The sequence below is a fragment of the Cetorhinus maximus genome, chromosome 12, assembly GCF_964194155.1.
Source record: "Cetorhinus maximus chromosome 12, sCetMax3.hap1.1, whole genome shotgun sequence".
Lineage (NCBI taxonomy): Eukaryota > Metazoa > Chordata > Chondrichthyes > Lamniformes > Cetorhinidae > Cetorhinus > Cetorhinus maximus.
The window spans coordinates 108,279,796-108,297,756 of NC_135890.1; the positions used below are offsets into that span (position 1 = coordinate 108,279,796).

Sequence of the window (17,961 nt, forward strand, 5' to 3'; positions counted from 1 at the left end):
TGTACGTTATGATTAATGACTTAACAGTGCAAATCATTTGCTTTGCAAGAGTACTGGATCTGGGATAGTGTGGCGAGGCTGTCAGTGGTTGATGCCCCATGTTGCACACATGTCCCTAAAACATCTGCGTATACTATGGCCCTTGTCCAGTATGATTTCTTCAGGCACACTGAGCAAGCTGAAAATTGAACTCATTGTGTCTGCCACGGGTGCACATGAGGTATCCTTTAACGATGGAGAACAGATTACTTAAACAGAGGTGCAGAGGAATCTAGGTGTTCTTGTGCTTGAGTCACGAAAGTTAGTTTGCAGGTACACCATGTATTCAAGGAGGCTAGCTGAATGCTATCCTTTATTACGAGAAGAATTGAACATAAAAGCAAGGATGTTATGCTTCAGTTACGTAGGGCATTGGTGAGACTGAATCTCGAATACTGTGTACAGTTTTGGTCTCCTTATTTCAGAAAGGATGTAAATTGGGAGGCAGTTCAGAGGAGGTTTACTAGATTGATTCCTGGAATGAGCGAGTTGACTTATGAGGATAGGTTGGACAGGCTGGGCATGTTTCCACTGGAGTTTGGAAGAGTGAGGTGACTTGATTGAAGTATATAAGTTCCTGAATGATCTTGACAAGGTGGATGTGGAAAGGATATTTCCTTTTGTGGGGAGTCCAGAACTAGGGGGCACTGTTTTAAAATTAGGGGTCACCCTTCTAGGACAGATGAGAATTTTTTTTCCCTGAGGGTTGTGTAACTAGGAACTCTCTGCCTCAGAAGGCAGTGCAAGTGGTGCCACTGAATATTTTTAAGGCAGAGGTAGAACGATTCTTGTTAGGCAAGGGAATGAAATGTTATTGGGGGTCGATGAGAATGTAGAACTTGAAACACAAACAGATCAGCCATGATCTTATTGAATGGCGGAGCAGGCTCGAGGGGCCGAATGGCCTACTTCTCCTATTTCGTATGTAATTGGATTGCACTTGTGATAATGTTTTTGAACCAAATGCAATTGGTTTGCCATCTTGCATAATGCATGCCCCTAACCCTTTTTGAGATGCGCTGACTTCTAAGATCATCTTTTTTGGGTTGTACTATTGGAGAACATATGTCTCTCCTGACGATGCCTTTTTAGGTGACTTGAACACGTGTTGATGGTCTTCCTGCCCTGCATATGGAACATCCTTCCTTTGCTGTATCAGCAAAGTTTGATAGGTATGGTGGTAAGAAGTTGAAAAGGCGAAGGCATCTCTGCAAGTCCTCTTTGTCCTGGGGAGTAAGCATGACTCGTGCATCTTCAAGTTTGCCTGGGGTAGGACTGATCCCACACAGAGAATAGATAGAACCGATAAATTTAACCTGACCCACATTCACCTGTCATTTCTTGCTGTTGAAGTCGAGTCCTTTACAACAAGACGCTGCCATTAGTGAGTGTGGATTTTGCTCATGCTCTTGTTTGGTTTTGCCCATCACTGCAATACCATTGGAAATGTATATGAATCTAGGGATATTTTCTGTAGTTGTGTCCATATGCTGCTGGAACAGATCCTGACTAATGGTAATTTCTAGAAACAGGTATCTTTCGAATGGTGTCCAGAAATTAGTGATTTCTTGAGATCCCTCTGCCACATGAGCCGACCAATGTCTGCGTTTGGACTCCACTTGGAGAAAAACCTTTGCTCATGTGAATTTGGGATTCAATTCGTCTAATATTGGAATCTTGTGCGGGGGGGCCACATTTCAATTTTCTTTTCCTCACTCAAGGGGCCAATGAACGGATTTCAGAAAGATGATTTTTAAAAATGTTGAGTATGAAGAAAAGAACTTGCTGAGCAAAAATAAAGCAATGTCAAAGCAATGAATTTATATTTTTAAGAAATGAGTAATCTCTCGCACGCAAGCACGTGCAGACACAAACTCTTCTCTCTCCCCTCACACACTCACTCTCTCTCGCTCACTCGCTCTCTCGCTCTCTCGCTCACTCGCTCTCTCGCTCACTCGCTCTCTCGCTCACTCGCTCTCTCGCTCACTCGCTCTCTCGCTCTCTCGCTCACTCGCTCACTCGCTCTCTCGCTCACTCGCACTCTCTCTCACTCGCACTCTCTCACTCGCACTCTCTCACTCGCACTCTCTCACTTGCTCTCTCTCACACTCACTCTCACTCTCACTCACTCTCACTCGCACTCGCACTCTCTCACTCGCACTCTCTCACTCGCACTCTCTCACTCGCACTCTCTCACTCGCACTCTCTCACTCGCTCTCTCTCACTCGCTCTCTCTCTCACTCTCACTCTCTCTCACTCTCACTCTCTCTCACTCTCACTCACTCCCTCCCTCCCTCTGTCTCTCACACACACCCTCTCCCCCTCCCACAAACACACACTCTCTCCTCCTCTCTCTCTCACACTCCACTCTCTCTCTCACTGTCTTTCTCCCCTCACTCTTTCACACTCTCATGCTCAGTGTCTGTCTTTTTCTCTCTCTGTCTGGCGCTCCCTGCCCCGGCTCGCGCCGGCGCTCCCTGCCCCGTGCTTCTGCTGTGTCTGCACTTTCTAGAAGGTCAGTTGATGGAATTGCATCTTCTGAGGTGGAGTACATCATCAGCTTTGATTCAGTATGGGTACATGTGCTGTCAGCAATGGACTGACATGATGTGATTACTCTTGACCACTTCTGCTGGGATTGGTAATCTTGGTGATGTTGCGTATGGTTACAATGTTTGAGTTCCGTATATGCTATTAGTCCTGCAACCACTCCTGGGCTGCTGTGTCCACCAGGTAGAATACTTGTGGTTTCCGTGCAGACTTGCCATAGCTGCATTTCAATGTACCAATGCAATGAATGGATGACCCATCGTACGCAGCTAGTTTGTCTGTCATAGGTTGTATCATTGACTTCCAACGATCCAAATACATATCCTTCAGGATCCTGATTGGTAAGATATTAATGCTCGCTCCCTTGTTGATTTTGACTGAGTGTGTTTGCTGTTTTTCTTTGGACATCTGATGTTATTAGTAACAAAAGCTTCTAACTGTTTGACTTTATTGACACACTGTGTCGCATTCACAATGTGAAAGCCTGTTCATTTTCCAGTTGATGATCTTTCCTCTCTACTTCTTCACCCTGGTGTGCCTTGCCACTAATCTTGTGTATGTGCTTGTGCTTACGTGGATCTTCCTGCTGTTGCTACCAATATGCTGCACATACTTCTTGTTTGGTTGCATCTTACCTCAGGTCACACCTCTGGAACCAGATTTCCTGCATAGATGAGCTCAGTGTCCTTTTATACTGCATAACTTACAAAGATCTTGGAACACAGAATGGCTTTGCAGTGGATGCCACAACCTGCACTTCCCACACGCCTCGCTTTCTGCATCCTGGTTACTGCGTCAGTACTGGTAGTTGCAATCAATGCTTGCAGGTGTTGTTGTCCAGCTACAATGGCTTCATCTTTTCTGCCATCTTTTAGCAGTGTGTCAATATCATGGCCTTCCTTTTTCTCCAAAACATCTTTTTGGAAAGCTTCAATTGGTGCTGAAGCTATAACCATCTCTATTATTCGTTCAGACAACTCAGCCTCTGAGAAATCACAGTCCTTGCAACAACACCTGCTGACGAACTGATCGATTGAATTTTGTGGCTGTTGAATTTTGTGGCTGTTACATAGAAGCCATCGGCTCTAAGCGATGTATTCTAAAGTTCACGAAGCTCATCCTCCAGCGTGTACCGCAGCTTGGTGGGAATCCTCCTTTAGACAGGCCAGAAGTGTTGACTCTGCGCAATGCCTAGTTTCCAATGGCTATCTCTAATTTCATCACTTGCTTGTCCAGTTCTGTGATGGATAAATCTAAAAAGCAGAGCTCCATCCTTTGTTTAAAAAGCCTAAGTTTGGATAGGCCAAATTTGGTCATCTTCCTAATGTTTCCTGTCTTTTTATGAATGCTGTTGATGCCTAGGGGATTTGTAGCTTCTCTACTCCATGTGGAGATTCAGAAATGCAGCTGCTGTGTGTTTTCTTTATCTTGCCCTTTTTTTTTGCCTGGAGCTCGGGCTGCTTCTTTTTCATGGACTTTGTCTTTTGTGTGGGAATGGCACCTAAGGATCTTGCACTGGCTTTGCAGCTTGTACGGTCCAACTCAAAATCGACTGCCCGATTCGAATTAGACTGCCCGATTCACCACTGATCTGGCTACCCCACAGATTAAGTACTCACTGCTCTGTGAAACACTGTCTGTTGCGGGACTCCGCCTCCCAGGGCCTTCAGTGCATAATACAGTCTTTGTACCGCACAATGTCTTGTCAGTGGCTTTTCCTGCGATCTTCAAATCATCTTTATTTTGTTTAACAGGAACCACTACTCACCATGTTGTATTTCTATGTTTGCTTTGTACAAACTTACCAATTTTACACAGGACTAATAAACTAAATGTAGGTTCGCTTTATTTGAAGATGTAGTACGGGATTTCTCAGCGGGGGGGAGGGGGTGTAAAAGAGGAGCCTGTTTTGACCGATGCAGTTGGTGAAGTGGAGTTATTTTAAAAATCCCAGAGGGAAACTTTAAACAACTGTCATAACCAATAATTTTAAGTATTATGTTTGAGATGTGACTCTAAACTCAGGAATTAGGCCACTAGTTCTCAAGGTTTTACATTAAACTAAATGAAACATTTTATTAATTTACACAGGTTAAAATATATGTACACATGGCTACAAATTACTACTATCATAACTTTTAAATTCCCAAACTAATCTCCATTAAGGCAACAACAATCCATTGGCTTAACCAAAACACCAGGCAAAGCATTTTCACCGTACAAATTCAAAATGAGGTTCTTTCCGTTGTGGAGCCAGTTGGAGGCTTGTAGCTGCCTTTGTATCTTACACTGCCTCTGCCCTGTACACCTGAAAACTGCTGAAGTTATACCTACCACCACTGATTGAATTCAAATTCTCATTGTATCAACAACCTCTTTAAACTTCACCTTTTAATAATGAAACCCCTTTCATAGCACCAATTTTATTCGTAATATAAGCATATTCCTTGGTAGCTGCTAGAAAGGCATCAAGTTTTCACCTCACTTCTTGAATGCTCTATTCAAAAAATGCAAATGCACGTTATCTCTTTCTTTACATCTCAAACTCATACATCAAAGCACCCAGACTATCTGGCTTTAATCCAATTATGACATACCTACAGATTAAACCTCTATTTTAAAAGAAAAATATTTTCCAAAATATTATATACATTAATAGCTTCATGACACAGCTGGTGTCGCAATATTGATCAAGGAGTCACTTACTGCAATAAGGAGAGATGATATCTTAGAAGGTTCCTCAAATGAGGACATATGGGTAGAACGTAAAAGCAAAAAGGGGGCAATCACATTGCTGGAAGTCTACTATAGACCCCCAAACAGTAAGGAAGAAATAGAAGGGCAAATATGTAGGCAAATCTCAGAGAAGTGTAAAAATAATAAGGTAATAATAGTAGGGGATTTCAGCTTCCCCAGTACTAACTAGGATAGACAAAGTGTGAAAGACTTAGAGGGGGCGGAATTCTTAATGTATCCAAGAGAGCTTTTTAAGGCAGCACTTAAAAAGCCCTACAAGAGGGATGGCGGTGGGGGGGGGATGCTGAACGTAGTTTTAGGGAACGAAGCCAGGCAAGTGGTAGAAGTGTCAGTGGGGAAGCACTTTGGTGATAGTGATCATGACTCAGTAAGATTTAAGGTAGTTATGGAAAAGGACAAAGATGGACCGGAAATAAAGGTTTTGAACTGGGGGAAGGCCGATTTTAATATGATAAGACTGGATCTGGCCAAAGTGAACTGGGAGCAGCTACTTGTAGGAAAATCTACATCAGAGCAGTGGGAGTCATTCAAAAAGGTAATAGTGAGAGTGCAGGGCCAACATGTTCCTGTAAAGGTGAAGAATGGGACCAACAAGCCCAGAAAACCCTGGATGTCGAGGAATGTGCAGGATTGGATAAGGTAAAAAAGGGAAGCTTATGGTAGATACCAAGGGCTCAAAACAGCGGAAGCCCTAGAGGAATATAGAAAGCACATGGGGTTACTTAAAAAAGAAATTAGGAGAGCAAAGAGGGGGCACAGTGGCAACTAAAATAAAGGAAAATCCAAAGACGTTTTATAAGTATTGTAGGGACAAGAGGATAACCAGGGAAAGAGTAGGGTCCATTAGGGACCAAAGTGGCAATCTGTGAGGAGACGGAAGACTTAGGTAAGGTTTTAAATGAGTGCTTTGCATCTGTATTCACTATAGAGAAGGACGATGTAGATATAGAAATCAGGGAGGAGGTCTGTGATATACTTGAACAAATTAGCACTGAGAGGGAGGAGGTATTAGTGGTTTTAGCGGGCTTAAAAGTGGATAAATCCGCAGGCCCAGATGAGATGTATCCCAGGCTGCTGTGGGAATCAAGGGAGGAAATTGCAGGGGCCCTGACATTAGTTTTCAAATCCTCTCTGGCCACAGGAGAGGTGCCAGAGAACTGGAGGACAGCTAATGTGGTAACATTAGGCAAGAAGGGTTGTAGGGATAAACCAGGGAACTATAGGCCAGTGAGTCTAACATCAGTGGCAGGGAAACTTTTGGAAAAAATTCGAAGGGACAGAATTAATCTCTACTTGGAGAGGCAAGGATTAATCAAGGATAGTCAGCATAGCTTTATCAGGGGGAGATCATGCCTAACAAATTTGATTGAATTTTTCGAGGAGGTGACTAGGTATGTAGATGAGGGTAGTACAGTTGATGTAGTCTACATGGACTTCAGTAAGGCTTTTGGCAAGGTCTCACATGGCAGACGGGTCAAGAAGGTAAGAGCCCAAGGGATCCAGGGCATTTTGGAATATTGGGTCCAAAATTGACTTAGTGGCAGGAGGCAGAGAGTGATGGTCTAAGGATGTTTTTGTGAATTGAAGTCTGTGTCCAGTGGTGTACTGCAGCGTTTGGCACTGGGTCCCTTGCTGTTTGTAATGTACATTAATGATCTAGACGTGAATGTAGGAGGTATGATCAATAAGTTCACAGATGACATAAAAATTGGTGGTGTAGTAAATAGTGGGGAGGAAAGCCTTAAGACTACAGGATGATATAGATGGGCTGGTCAGATATGCAGAACAGTGGCAAATGGAATTCAATCCTGAAAAGTGAGGTGTGATACATTTTGGAAGGACTAACAAGGCAAGGGAGTACATGATAAATGGTCAGACCTAGGAAGTACAGAGGATCAGAGGGACCTTCATGTGCATTTCCATAGATCCTTGAAGGCAGCAGGACAGGTAGATAGGGTAGTTAAGAAGGCATATGAGACACCTACCTCTATTAGTCGAGGCATTGAATACAAGAGCAAGGAGGTTATGATGGAACTATATAAACGTTAGTTAGGCCACATCTAGAGTACTGTGTGCAGTTCTGGTCACATCACTATAGGAGGGATGTGATTGCACTGGAGAGGGTGCCGAGGACATTCACCAGGATGTTACCTGGGCTGGAGTGTTTCCGCTATGAAGAGAGACTAGATAGGCTGGAGTTATTTTCCTCAGAGCAGAGAAGGATGAGGGGGGACCTGATTGGGGTGTACAAAATTGAGGGGCATAGATCGAGTAGATAGGAAGAAACTTTTCCCCTTAGTGGAGTGGTTGGTAACCAAGGGGCATAGATTTAAGGTGAGGAGCAGGAGGTTTAGAGGGGATTCAAGGAAAAGATTTTTCACCCAGAGGGTGGGGGGTATGTGGAACTCACCGCCTGAAAGGGTGGTAGAGGCGGGAACCCTCACAACATTTAAGAATTATTTCGATGAACACTTGAAGTGCCATAGCATACAAGGCTACAGGCCAAGTGCTGAAAAATGGGATTAGAGTAGATAGGAGCTTGATGACTGGCATGGACCTGATGGGCTGAAGGGCCCCTCTTCATGCTGTAAAACCCTATGACACTATGACTCAGACAGACTTACTATAAAGATTCAACAGCTATTGTTAACAGGAAAGGACAGCTGCAACCCCTTCATGCCACATGCTGCTGACAAACTGAAACCTCCTCTGAATAGTGTCTGCCGGGCACATGATTTACATCGTGGATACTTACTCATTAACATATTCTCTCTTAAAGCAGTATCACAACAGCTACTGCTCACTCAAATCATGCATTGTTCCCTGAATGGAAAGGGCAGGCATTTCATGACCTTTGCTAATTTTATATTCTAATCAGGTGATGGAACTTGTGCCATATGGTTTTCTTTCCTTTTCCCCTCACTCTTGGACTATCTGCCTCATGGAGAGGTGAACCCACATCTGATCATTGTGCAACTGATGGGGAGTAGTAATGTCGTGGCGTAATAGTAATGTCACTGGACTAGTAATCCAGAGGCCCATGCCCAGAGGCCTGGGGACATTGGTTCATATCCCACCACGGCAGGTGGTGGAATTTAAATTCAATTAATAAAACCTGGAATTGAAAGCTGGTCTCCAGCAACGGTGACCATGAAACTACCATCACTTGTTGTAAAAACCCATCTAGCTCACTGATGTACTTCAGGGAAGGAAATCTGTCATCCTTACCTACATGTGACTCCAGACCCACAGGTTGACTATTAATTGAATAGCCCTGAAATAGCCCAGCAAGCCACTCAGTTCAAGGGCAATTAGGGATAAGCCTTGCCAGCGACATCCATGTCCCGTTAAAGAATAATGTAAAAAAGTTATCCACCATTTTATTGTGGTGTTAAAGTAAGCAAAATATTTGAATGTTTCGGAAGTCGATTAAATTATTAATTTTTCAGATGATTGAAGCTATGTCTGTCTGGTTGACTTACCTCCGTTACTGGTATATAAAGTTCACTGTCCTGTTCTCTTGTGCAGACTGCTTTGCTGTTGAAAACACAAACTCCTGTTTTCGCAGAGGTAGGTGATGAGCCCTACCCAGGAACTGAACAGAGCCAGAAAGGAATGCTCCCCTTGTTGGATGACAGGTGATGGATGTTATTCTGATTGTATTGAGCAGAATACAGTTTCACTTCTCTCATTTTAGTTTAAGGAATTAATACGTATTTGAAAAGCAAATGGTTTGACAAACTGAAATATTTGCCATCGCAATTTAATCTTTGTGAATGTTATTGAATATTTGAGATTGTGATTACACCGTCGCTACTGATTTGAGATTGGTAGCTAAGATGTTTACTTGCAACTGCCAAAGCTGACTGGCTATGAACCTTAATTGTGTGACAGGAAGAGTTCTGCATTTATCCAAACATGAGCTCGCACATATGGGCAGAGCTATGCCATTGGCTGGTAAATTTTTAACTTGAATGTGGATAGTAACATTGACACACACTATTTAAATAGACCCCCTGCTTAAGTTTATCAAGTGTCTAGGAGATTCTGTAGATCCTTTGTACGTTTTTTGAACCCACTGTAGGCACATGCTTCAGTGAAAGACTGGCTGATTCACGGGACCTATCACTGTGGAGCTAGGTCGGTTGCTGAAGAAATACAAATATCACCGCACCTTCAATAATTAGTTTATTAAAAGCTAATTTTCTGTTTTGCTTTTGTTTTTTTTGCTGTTGCTTTGTTCTTAGGTAGTGTACTGACACAGTAACTTTTAAACTTATAAAAGTTACCGATATACGGACATACGAGAAATAAAGGGCAGCAAACGATGTGCAAATCCATCCAGCCTGTCCCATGCAATTGTGATGTCTTGAACATGATAGTATGTATGTTCCCCACCTCACCCAGAGAGGCAAGGAACAAGATTTAATAATCCAGACTAATTAGGGGGAAAAAATCTGGAAAATTCTTCTCCTAATGCCTTAGGCTATTAAAATTATTCCAGGAGGCCACACTAACCTTGAGTAACGTTATGCTGCACTTACCCCTTACATGAGATGATCTCCTCCATATCCAGAAATAAATCCACCTCTCACTTGAATTCAACAAATCAATAACTAATAGAAAATGCTGGAAATATGTCGCAGGTCTGACAGCATCTGTGGAATGAGAAATGGGGTTAACGTTTCAGGTTAATGGCCTTTGAATGGAACTAACCACCACCTAACATGTAACCTAGACTGCCTTTGCAAAGCTTGAGATCGTTACCCCTGACACTTCCTTACCTATTTAGTTGAAACAATATGTAGGCGTTATAAGTTGACCGCACCACCTGTTGTCAGGTGTATTAATTGAGGGTTTAAACCTTTCACTTGTCAGTCTGTTGGTTTGATGCAGGATTGTATTGAACTTGTCTGAATTAAGACAGAAATATATCAGAATGCAGTTAAAATTAATTCCTTTCCACTAGGAACTACCGCATGCTGGAGGAAAAGGAAGAACCTGGTTTTCTGACTGGCTTAAAGATCCCTGCCCCATGGGCAGCTGGGAAGACGGTAGAAACGGTCCATCCCGTGAGAGACAACTACAAGTTCAAAGAGACTGTCCACATTCCTGGTGCACGCTGCCTCTATCTGAGGTTTGACACACGCTGCTCCTCCCAATATGACTATGACAAGGTAAATGGATGAAAAGAACATCGTTCTCTCATTCAAATTGTTAGCATTAGTGTTCAACAAGTTGGGTTTAATTCTATTTGTAAGGGGGGGTAGAGCTGATGCAGTGATTGTTGAATGCAAACAAACATATGAATTAGGAGTAGGCCATTTGGTCCCTTAAGCCTGCTCCTCCATTCAATAAGATCATGGCTAATCTGATTGTGGCCTCAACTCCACATTCCATCTACCCCGGATAATCTTTGGCTCCCTTGTTAGTCAAGAATCTATCTATCTGTGCCTTAAAAATATTCATTGACCCTGTCTCCACCGCTCTCCAGGGAAGAGAGTTCCAAAGATTCACAACCCGCTGAGAGAAAAAAATTCTCCTCATCTCCATCTTAAATGGAAGACCCCTTAATTTTAAACTTGTGTCCCCTAATTCCAGCCTCTCCCAAAAGGGAAAACATTCTTTCAGCATCCAGCCTGTCAAGTCCTCCCAGGATCTTTTATGTTTCAATAAGATCACCTCTCAATCTTCCAAACTCACCTTTTCCTCGTAAGATACCCCCCCCACCCCCCCCCCCCCCCCCCCGGCCAAACCCAGCCCCCCTAGTGTCAGTCGAGTGAACCTTCTCTGAATTGCTTCAAACAAAATTGCACAAACAAATTTTCTTCCAATTTTTAGTTCTTTTGGATAAGCCAGCACTGGCTGTTCAAGAAGAGGTGCCTAATTCAGAATCCCAACCTGAATTACCATTGAAAACTGCCTCCCTCAATGAAGCAATCTGAGAACTGGAGAAATCTGCATGTATTGACTTCAACATGAGTATCTGAAGATTGTCTATATCTCAAGGTTTTGGAGGAGATGCCAGAGAGAGCTGTCATAAGGGACCCCTCCCCTTTTTACAAAACAAAAGGAAGAATTGTTAAAAAAAAAGAATCCAGCCAAAAAGAAATTATGTTCCCATTTACTATAAACAACCAAGTATGTTTGCAAACTTCAAAGCAAAATCCTTGGGGGTCTATGAGATGGGGGTATTGGGAAAATTTGTCACAGGAACTCTTCAAAATAGGTCAATAAACCTGAGGAAATAGCAGAAAATGTAGAATTGATGTCTATACAACCAAACTGCAATGTAGAAAATGTACCTCTGGTTTTGTTTTGATTTTCCCTCCCACAAATTAGATTAAGTTTGCATTGACAATATCCTCTGTGAAAGCTTGTTTGACCCTCCAATGGCTTATTGAAGCAGTGATGATTTTGTGCCTTGGAAACAGAGCCAGTGGATATACCTTAAGAGCACATCTACTTTCTTCAGTTAATGTTTTTGTATTTGTTTCAAAAGCATTCTCTTCATGCCCATCTCTTCTGGGTTTTTTGTTGCAAGTTTCTCTGCCTCCCCATTTGCCTATGGGTTTCGTTGGCTTCAAATTAATGTTGTGATCTGTTCAGGACTTGTTCCCAGAGTGGAGCGTGAACACTTCTGAGTATTTCATAAAATGGGTGATCCTTAGAACAGTTTATCCCTATATGCATTTGCCTCAAATGTGGATTTGTGATTTGGGTTCATGCAGGAAGATGTGAACTCATTTTCATTAATCAATTGGATTTAATCCTGTTCATGCGATTGCAAGTATTCTAATGTTTTTCATTAAATTTCTGTCTGAAATACTTTGGTACAATTAATAGCCAGTTTACTTTAAATGAAAGACCTTCTGAACTGAAGAGGTATTACTGTCTTTATACACAATTTATTTTTGTAGCTGGTGATATATGCAGGTCCAAACACAAACAGCAGGAAAGTAGCAGAGTATGGAGGAAATACGTTGGGCTATGGAAGTCGCAGTGTACTGGGAACTGGTTGGCCTAAGGACTTGGTCAAGGTAATTGAAAAGATTTTTTTTCTCTGCTTTTTACTTGTTTTTTTTCCCCCTTTAATTATTTGATAAATGCAGTAGTTCTCCTGTATATTTAGTTATGAAATAAATGATTTTTTTTAAAGAGTGCAGTGAGTTAAATTTAGACATATGTATAATAGTGCAGTGGAGGAATGAAGTCTGGTGAAAGTGCCGAGCCATTGCTCTGTACACATTAGACTTATTTAGAATTGAAGCCACACCTAGCTCATTCAGTTCTGAAGATTAAATCATATCTATGTATTTGTCAGGTTGAGGGGGACACAGTGACATTTTCTTTTGAGATGAGGAGTGGACGAGAGCACAACACACCTGATAAAGCCATGTGGGGGTTCGCTTGTACTGTTCGCGCCCAGGTAAGGTAGCTTGTTCCAGTTAAATTGCCATATATGTCAAAGTAGACATGCCCCTGATAGTCACAAGCTTGACCTTGCATTCTTTTGCATTTGGCAGTTAGCTTTTGAAACCTCTGTGTGCTTTATTTATTTTGCTGTAGGAGTCTTCAGAAGACGTTTCAGGGGGGCTGCCCTTCCTTGCTGATCTTGCATTGGGACTCTCTGTATTAGCCTGTTCCATGCTACGGATCCTTTATAATGGACCTGAGACTACTAAAGAGGAGGAAGCATGTCACCAATTGCTCAGATCAAAACTGCTTCAGAGGCAAGTTGTCTGATTATTTCTCATTTGGCAAATATGTTGCCTTTCTCCATATTTTGTAAGGTGGGAAATTACTGTGTTGCTGCCTGACTGATTTCTAAATTGGTTTTTCAGTGCACTGGTGTTTCAGCTGCTAGGCTATTTAAAAGCAGTAGCTTCATACTGAAGCTGTGTGTGTATTAGAAGGCTTGTTTAAGACCTGAGTGATTGTAAAGTGTTATTCAGACAAGTGCACCACATGGGACTGGTTGGCACATTGAGTTAAGCATTGTGTTTTATGATCTGAATTCAGTTACCCCAATTTTGCTTGTCAGAACTCCTACCAAAGAATGAATTTTACTCATCAGAAAATAAGATAGCTTTTTAGTAAAGAGAGCTTCTTCAGCTGTATAGCTGTAAGGGTCCAATGTGAAATGAACTTGTGTGGTCTCAAGCCATACTCTTGGAGGTATGGCCAACAGCGCAAAACTGTCCTCAATTCTGCACTGGAGTTTAGACAAGTGAGGGGTGATTTGATTGAAGTATATAAGATCCTGAATGGTATTGACAAGGTGGGCAGGAAAAGGATGTTTCCTCGTGTGGGTGAGTCCAGAAGTAGGGGACACTGTTTTAAAATTAGGGGTTGCCCTTTTAGGACAGAGATGAGGAGAAATTTTTTCTGAGCGTTGTGCGACTTTCGAACACACTGCCTCAGAAGGCAGTGGAGGCAGGGTCATTGAATATTTTGAAGGTGGAAGTAGATTCTTGTTGGGCATGGGAATCAAAGGTTACAGGGGGTGTATGGGAATGTGGAATTTGAAACACAAACAGATCAGCCACGATCTTATTGAATGGTGGAACAGGCTTGAGGGGCCAAATGGCCTACTCCTGTTCCTGTTTCATATGCTTGTATATACTGAATTGACATTCTTTTACAGACTACAGGATAACAACCTATTGATTTTAGGGAGTTAGGAAGGGAATTAAAAAGCAGTACCTCGAGCAGTAATCTCAGGATTACTCCCAGTGCCATGTGCTAGTGAGCATAAGAGTAGGAAGATTGAGCAGTTCAACACGTGCCTGGAGAAATGGAGTAGGAGGGAGGGCTTTAGATTTCTGAGGCATTGGGATCAGTTCGGGGGCAGGTGGGGTCCGTACAAGAAGAATGGATTGCACCTTAGCAGTAAAGTATCAACTGATAACTAGGATATACCAGAGAATATATCAGAGTATAGTATCAAGGCAGATAGAATGCTTGGAGAGTTTGATAAAATTAGAGTAGGCAATAAAAGTCATTAGGTGGGGTCAGAATAAGGAGGAAAGTGAAAAAAAACTAAATCTGGGCTAGTGTGCATGTCTGTGAATGCACGGAGTATGGTTAATAAGATTGGTGAACTGCAGGCACAGATTGACAAATGGAATTATGATATTATTGCTATAACAGAGACCTGGATCAATGAAGGGCAGGGCTGGGCGTTAGATATTCCTGGGCACAAAGTATTTAGGAGAGACGGGAAAGGAAGAAAAGCAGGGGGGAAGTGGTAATATTGATTAAAGATGGCATTACAGTACTGGAGAGAGTGGATGTTCCAGAGGGGCCAAGGACAGAATCTTTCTGGCTGGAGGTAAGGAATGAAAAAAAGGTGCAATAACATTGATTGGTGTAGTAAATAGACCACCAACTAGTGGAAGGAATGTGGAGAAACAAATTTGCAAAGAAATTACAGAGAAGTGCAAGAAGCATAGAGTCATCATAATGGGGGACTTCAATTACCCAAATATAGACTGGGATAAGAATAGTACAAAAGGACAAGAGGAGCGAGAGTTCCTGGAATGTGTTCAAGATAATTTTCTGCAGCAGTATGTTTCCAATCCAATGAGAGACATACACTTTTAGACCTGGTTCTGGGAAATGAGTTGACCCAAGTGAATCAGATGTCAGTGGGAGAGCCTTTAGGGGACAGTGACCATTGTATCATAAGGTTTAGGTTAATCATGGAAAAGGACAGGGAACAATCCAGAGCAGGGATAATTATTTGGGGGAAAGCCAACTTTGATGGGATGAGAATGCACCTGAGTCAAGTGAGTTGGAATCAAATGTTGGCAGAAAAGGCAGTGGCTGAACAATACCTTCAAAGAAAAAGTATTGCAGACAATGTCAAGGTATACTGCATTGAAGGGGAAAGTTAGGACAAATAAATCCAGAGCGTCCTGGATGACTGGAGAGATAGAGGTAAAGATGGAAAGGAAGAAGTGAGCGTACAACAGATGTCAGGTAGAAAATACAATGGAGAATCAGGCTGAATATAGAAGAAACGGAGGGGAAGTGAAGAAATTAATAAGAAAAGCAAGGAGAGAGCATAAAAAGAGGCTGGCAGCAAGCATAAAAGGGAATCCCAAGGTCTTCTATAAGCATGTAAATAATAAAAGGGTGATAAAAGAAAAAGTATGGCCGATTCAGGACAAAAGAAGACTTGCATGTGGCAGTTGGAGAAATGGCAGAGGCATTGAAGAGTACTTTACACCTGTCTTTGCAAATGAAGAAGATGCTACCCAGGCCGAGGTGAGAGAGGAGGTAATTGGTACACTAGAAGAACTTACAATTGAGTAGAAGGAGGTGTTGGAAGGGCTATTTTTATTTAAAATAGATAAGGCACCAGGACATGATGAGATGCATCCAAGGGTACTGAGGGAAGTGAGAGTGGAAATTGCAGAGACATTAGTGATAATCTTCCAGTCTTCCTTAGACACAAGGGAGGTGCCAGAGGACTGGAGAATTGTGAATGATAACGCCTTGTTCAAAAAGGGGTGCAAGGATAAAGCTGGCGACTACAGACCAGTCAGTTTGACCTCAGTGGTAGGGAAACTCCTGGAAATAATAGTACGGGATAAAATCAATAGTCATTTAGACAAGTGAAGGACAATTAAGAAAAGCCAGCATGGATTCATTAAGGGAAAATCATATTTAACTAACATACTAGAGTTTTTTGAGGAGGTAACAAGAGAAGGTTGAAGGGAAACGCTGTCGATGTGGTGTATATGGAATTTCAAAAGGCATTCGATGCAGTGCCACACAACAGACTTGTGAGCAAAATACTAGGTCATGAAATAAAAGGGAAAGTAGGCACTTGGATAAGAAATTGGCTGAGTGACAGGAAACAGGGCAGTGATAAATGGTCGTTTTTCAGATTGGAGGAAGGTTTGTATTGGATTCCCCAGGGGGGTCAGTGTTGGAACTTTTGCTCTTCCTGATATATATTAATGACCTAGACTGTGGTGTGCAGGGCATGATTTCAAAATTTGCAGATGATACGAAGATTGGAAATGTTGTCAACTGTGATGGGGATGATCTTGAACTTCAAAAGGACATAGATATGTTGGTGGATTGGGCAGACAAGTGGCAGATGAAATTCAATGCAGAGAAGTGTGAGATGATTCATTTTAGCAGGAAGAACATGGTGAGACAGTATAAAATAAAGAAAGAGCCTCTAAAGGAGGTGCAGGAACAAAAGTATATACATACATAGGTCATTGAAGATGGCAGGGCATGTTGAGAGAGCAGTTAATAAAGCATATAGTATCTTGGACTTTATTAATAGGGGCATTGAATGCAAGAGTAAGGAGGTCATGTTGAGCTTGTAAAAAGACCTTAGTTAGGTCTCATCTGGAGTACTGCGTCCCGTTCTGGGTGCCATACTTGAGGAAGGATGTGAAGGCATTGGAGAGAGTACAGTGGAGATTCACAAGAATGGCTCCAGGGATAAAGAACTATAGCCATGAGGATAGATTGGAAAGGTTGGGACTCTTTTCCCTGGAGAAAAGAAGTCTGAGAGGAGACTTGATAGAGGTATTTAAGATCCTGAGGGATATGGACAGGGTAAATAGTGATAAACTGTTCCCACTCAAGAGAACATCAAGAACCAGAGGGCACAGCTTCAAAATAATTGGCAAAAGGAGTAAATGTGATGTGAGGAAACATTTTTTCACCCGAGGGTGGTTGGACTCGAACAAACTTCCTGAAAGGGTGGTGGAGGCAGATTCGATCGAGGTATTCAAAGGGGAGTTGGATTGCTACCTGAAAAGAAATGTGCAAGGTTATGGGAGTAAGGCACGAGAGTGGGACTAGGTGGAATGCTCTTTTAGAGAGCCAGTGCAGACTCGATGGGCTGAATGGCTGCCTCCTGCACTGTAAAGGTGTGTTGTAAAACAGTGCTACTTTCAACGCTGAGTATCAACTCGCAAGCACTTCCTCCTACCTCCCCCTGGACCATGACCCCACCACTGAACATCAAGCCATTGTTTCCAGGGCTGTCACTGACCTCATCTCCTCTAGAGATCTTCCCTCACAGCTTTCAACCTCATAGTCTCCCAACCTCGGACGGCCCGCTTCTACCTCCTACCCAAAATCCACAGACAGGACGGTCCCGCCAGATCAATCGCATCAGTCTGTTCCTGCCCCACAGAACTCATTTCTTGCTATCTTGACTCCATTCTCTCTCCCCTTGTCCAGTCTCTTCCCACCTACATCCACGATTCCTCTCACACCCTACATCATATCAACAATTTCCAGTTCCCTGGCCCCAACTGCCACCTCTTCACCATGGACGTCCAATCCCTCTACACTTCCATCCCCCACCGGGATTGCCTGAGGGCTCTCCGCTTCTTCCTCGAGCAGAGGCCCGAACAATCCCCATCCACCACCACTCTCCCCCGTCTGGCTGAACTTGTTCTCTTACTGAACAATTTCTCCTTAAACTCGTCTCACTTCCTCCAAATAAAAGGTGTGGCTATGGGTACCCGCATGGGCCCCAGTTATGGTGGTGGCATCATGCTGGAGTTGGCGGAAATGGAAACTAACACCTCTTTATGGGGTATGTGAAACATCCCTTGTTCCAGTCCTACTCAG

General features: G+C 42.7%; 1 protein-coding gene and 1 long non-coding RNA gene across 2 annotated transcripts in view; one reads left to right on the top strand and one right to left on the bottom strand.

The window, feature by feature from the left end:
* The window catches only part of LOC144687829 (uncharacterized), a 701,476-nt gene that overhangs the window by 626,389 nt on the left and 57,126 nt on the right, over positions 1-17,961 (bottom strand). The window lies entirely within an intron of this gene.
* hectd4 (HECT domain E3 ubiquitin protein ligase 4) overlaps positions 1-17,961 on the top strand; it is a 287,263-nt gene that overhangs the window by 139,445 nt on the left and 129,857 nt on the right. Inside the window, exons 20-24 of the mRNA XM_078554314.1 lie at positions 8,875-8,984; positions 10,316-10,523; positions 12,267-12,386; positions 12,671-12,775; positions 12,916-13,079. Of these exons, the coding sequence (XP_078410440.1) occupies positions 8,875-8,984; positions 10,316-10,523; positions 12,267-12,386; positions 12,671-12,775; positions 12,916-13,079 (707 nt within the window). The remainder of the gene's footprint in view (positions 1-8,874; positions 8,985-10,315; positions 10,524-12,266; positions 12,387-12,670; positions 12,776-12,915; positions 13,080-17,961) is intronic.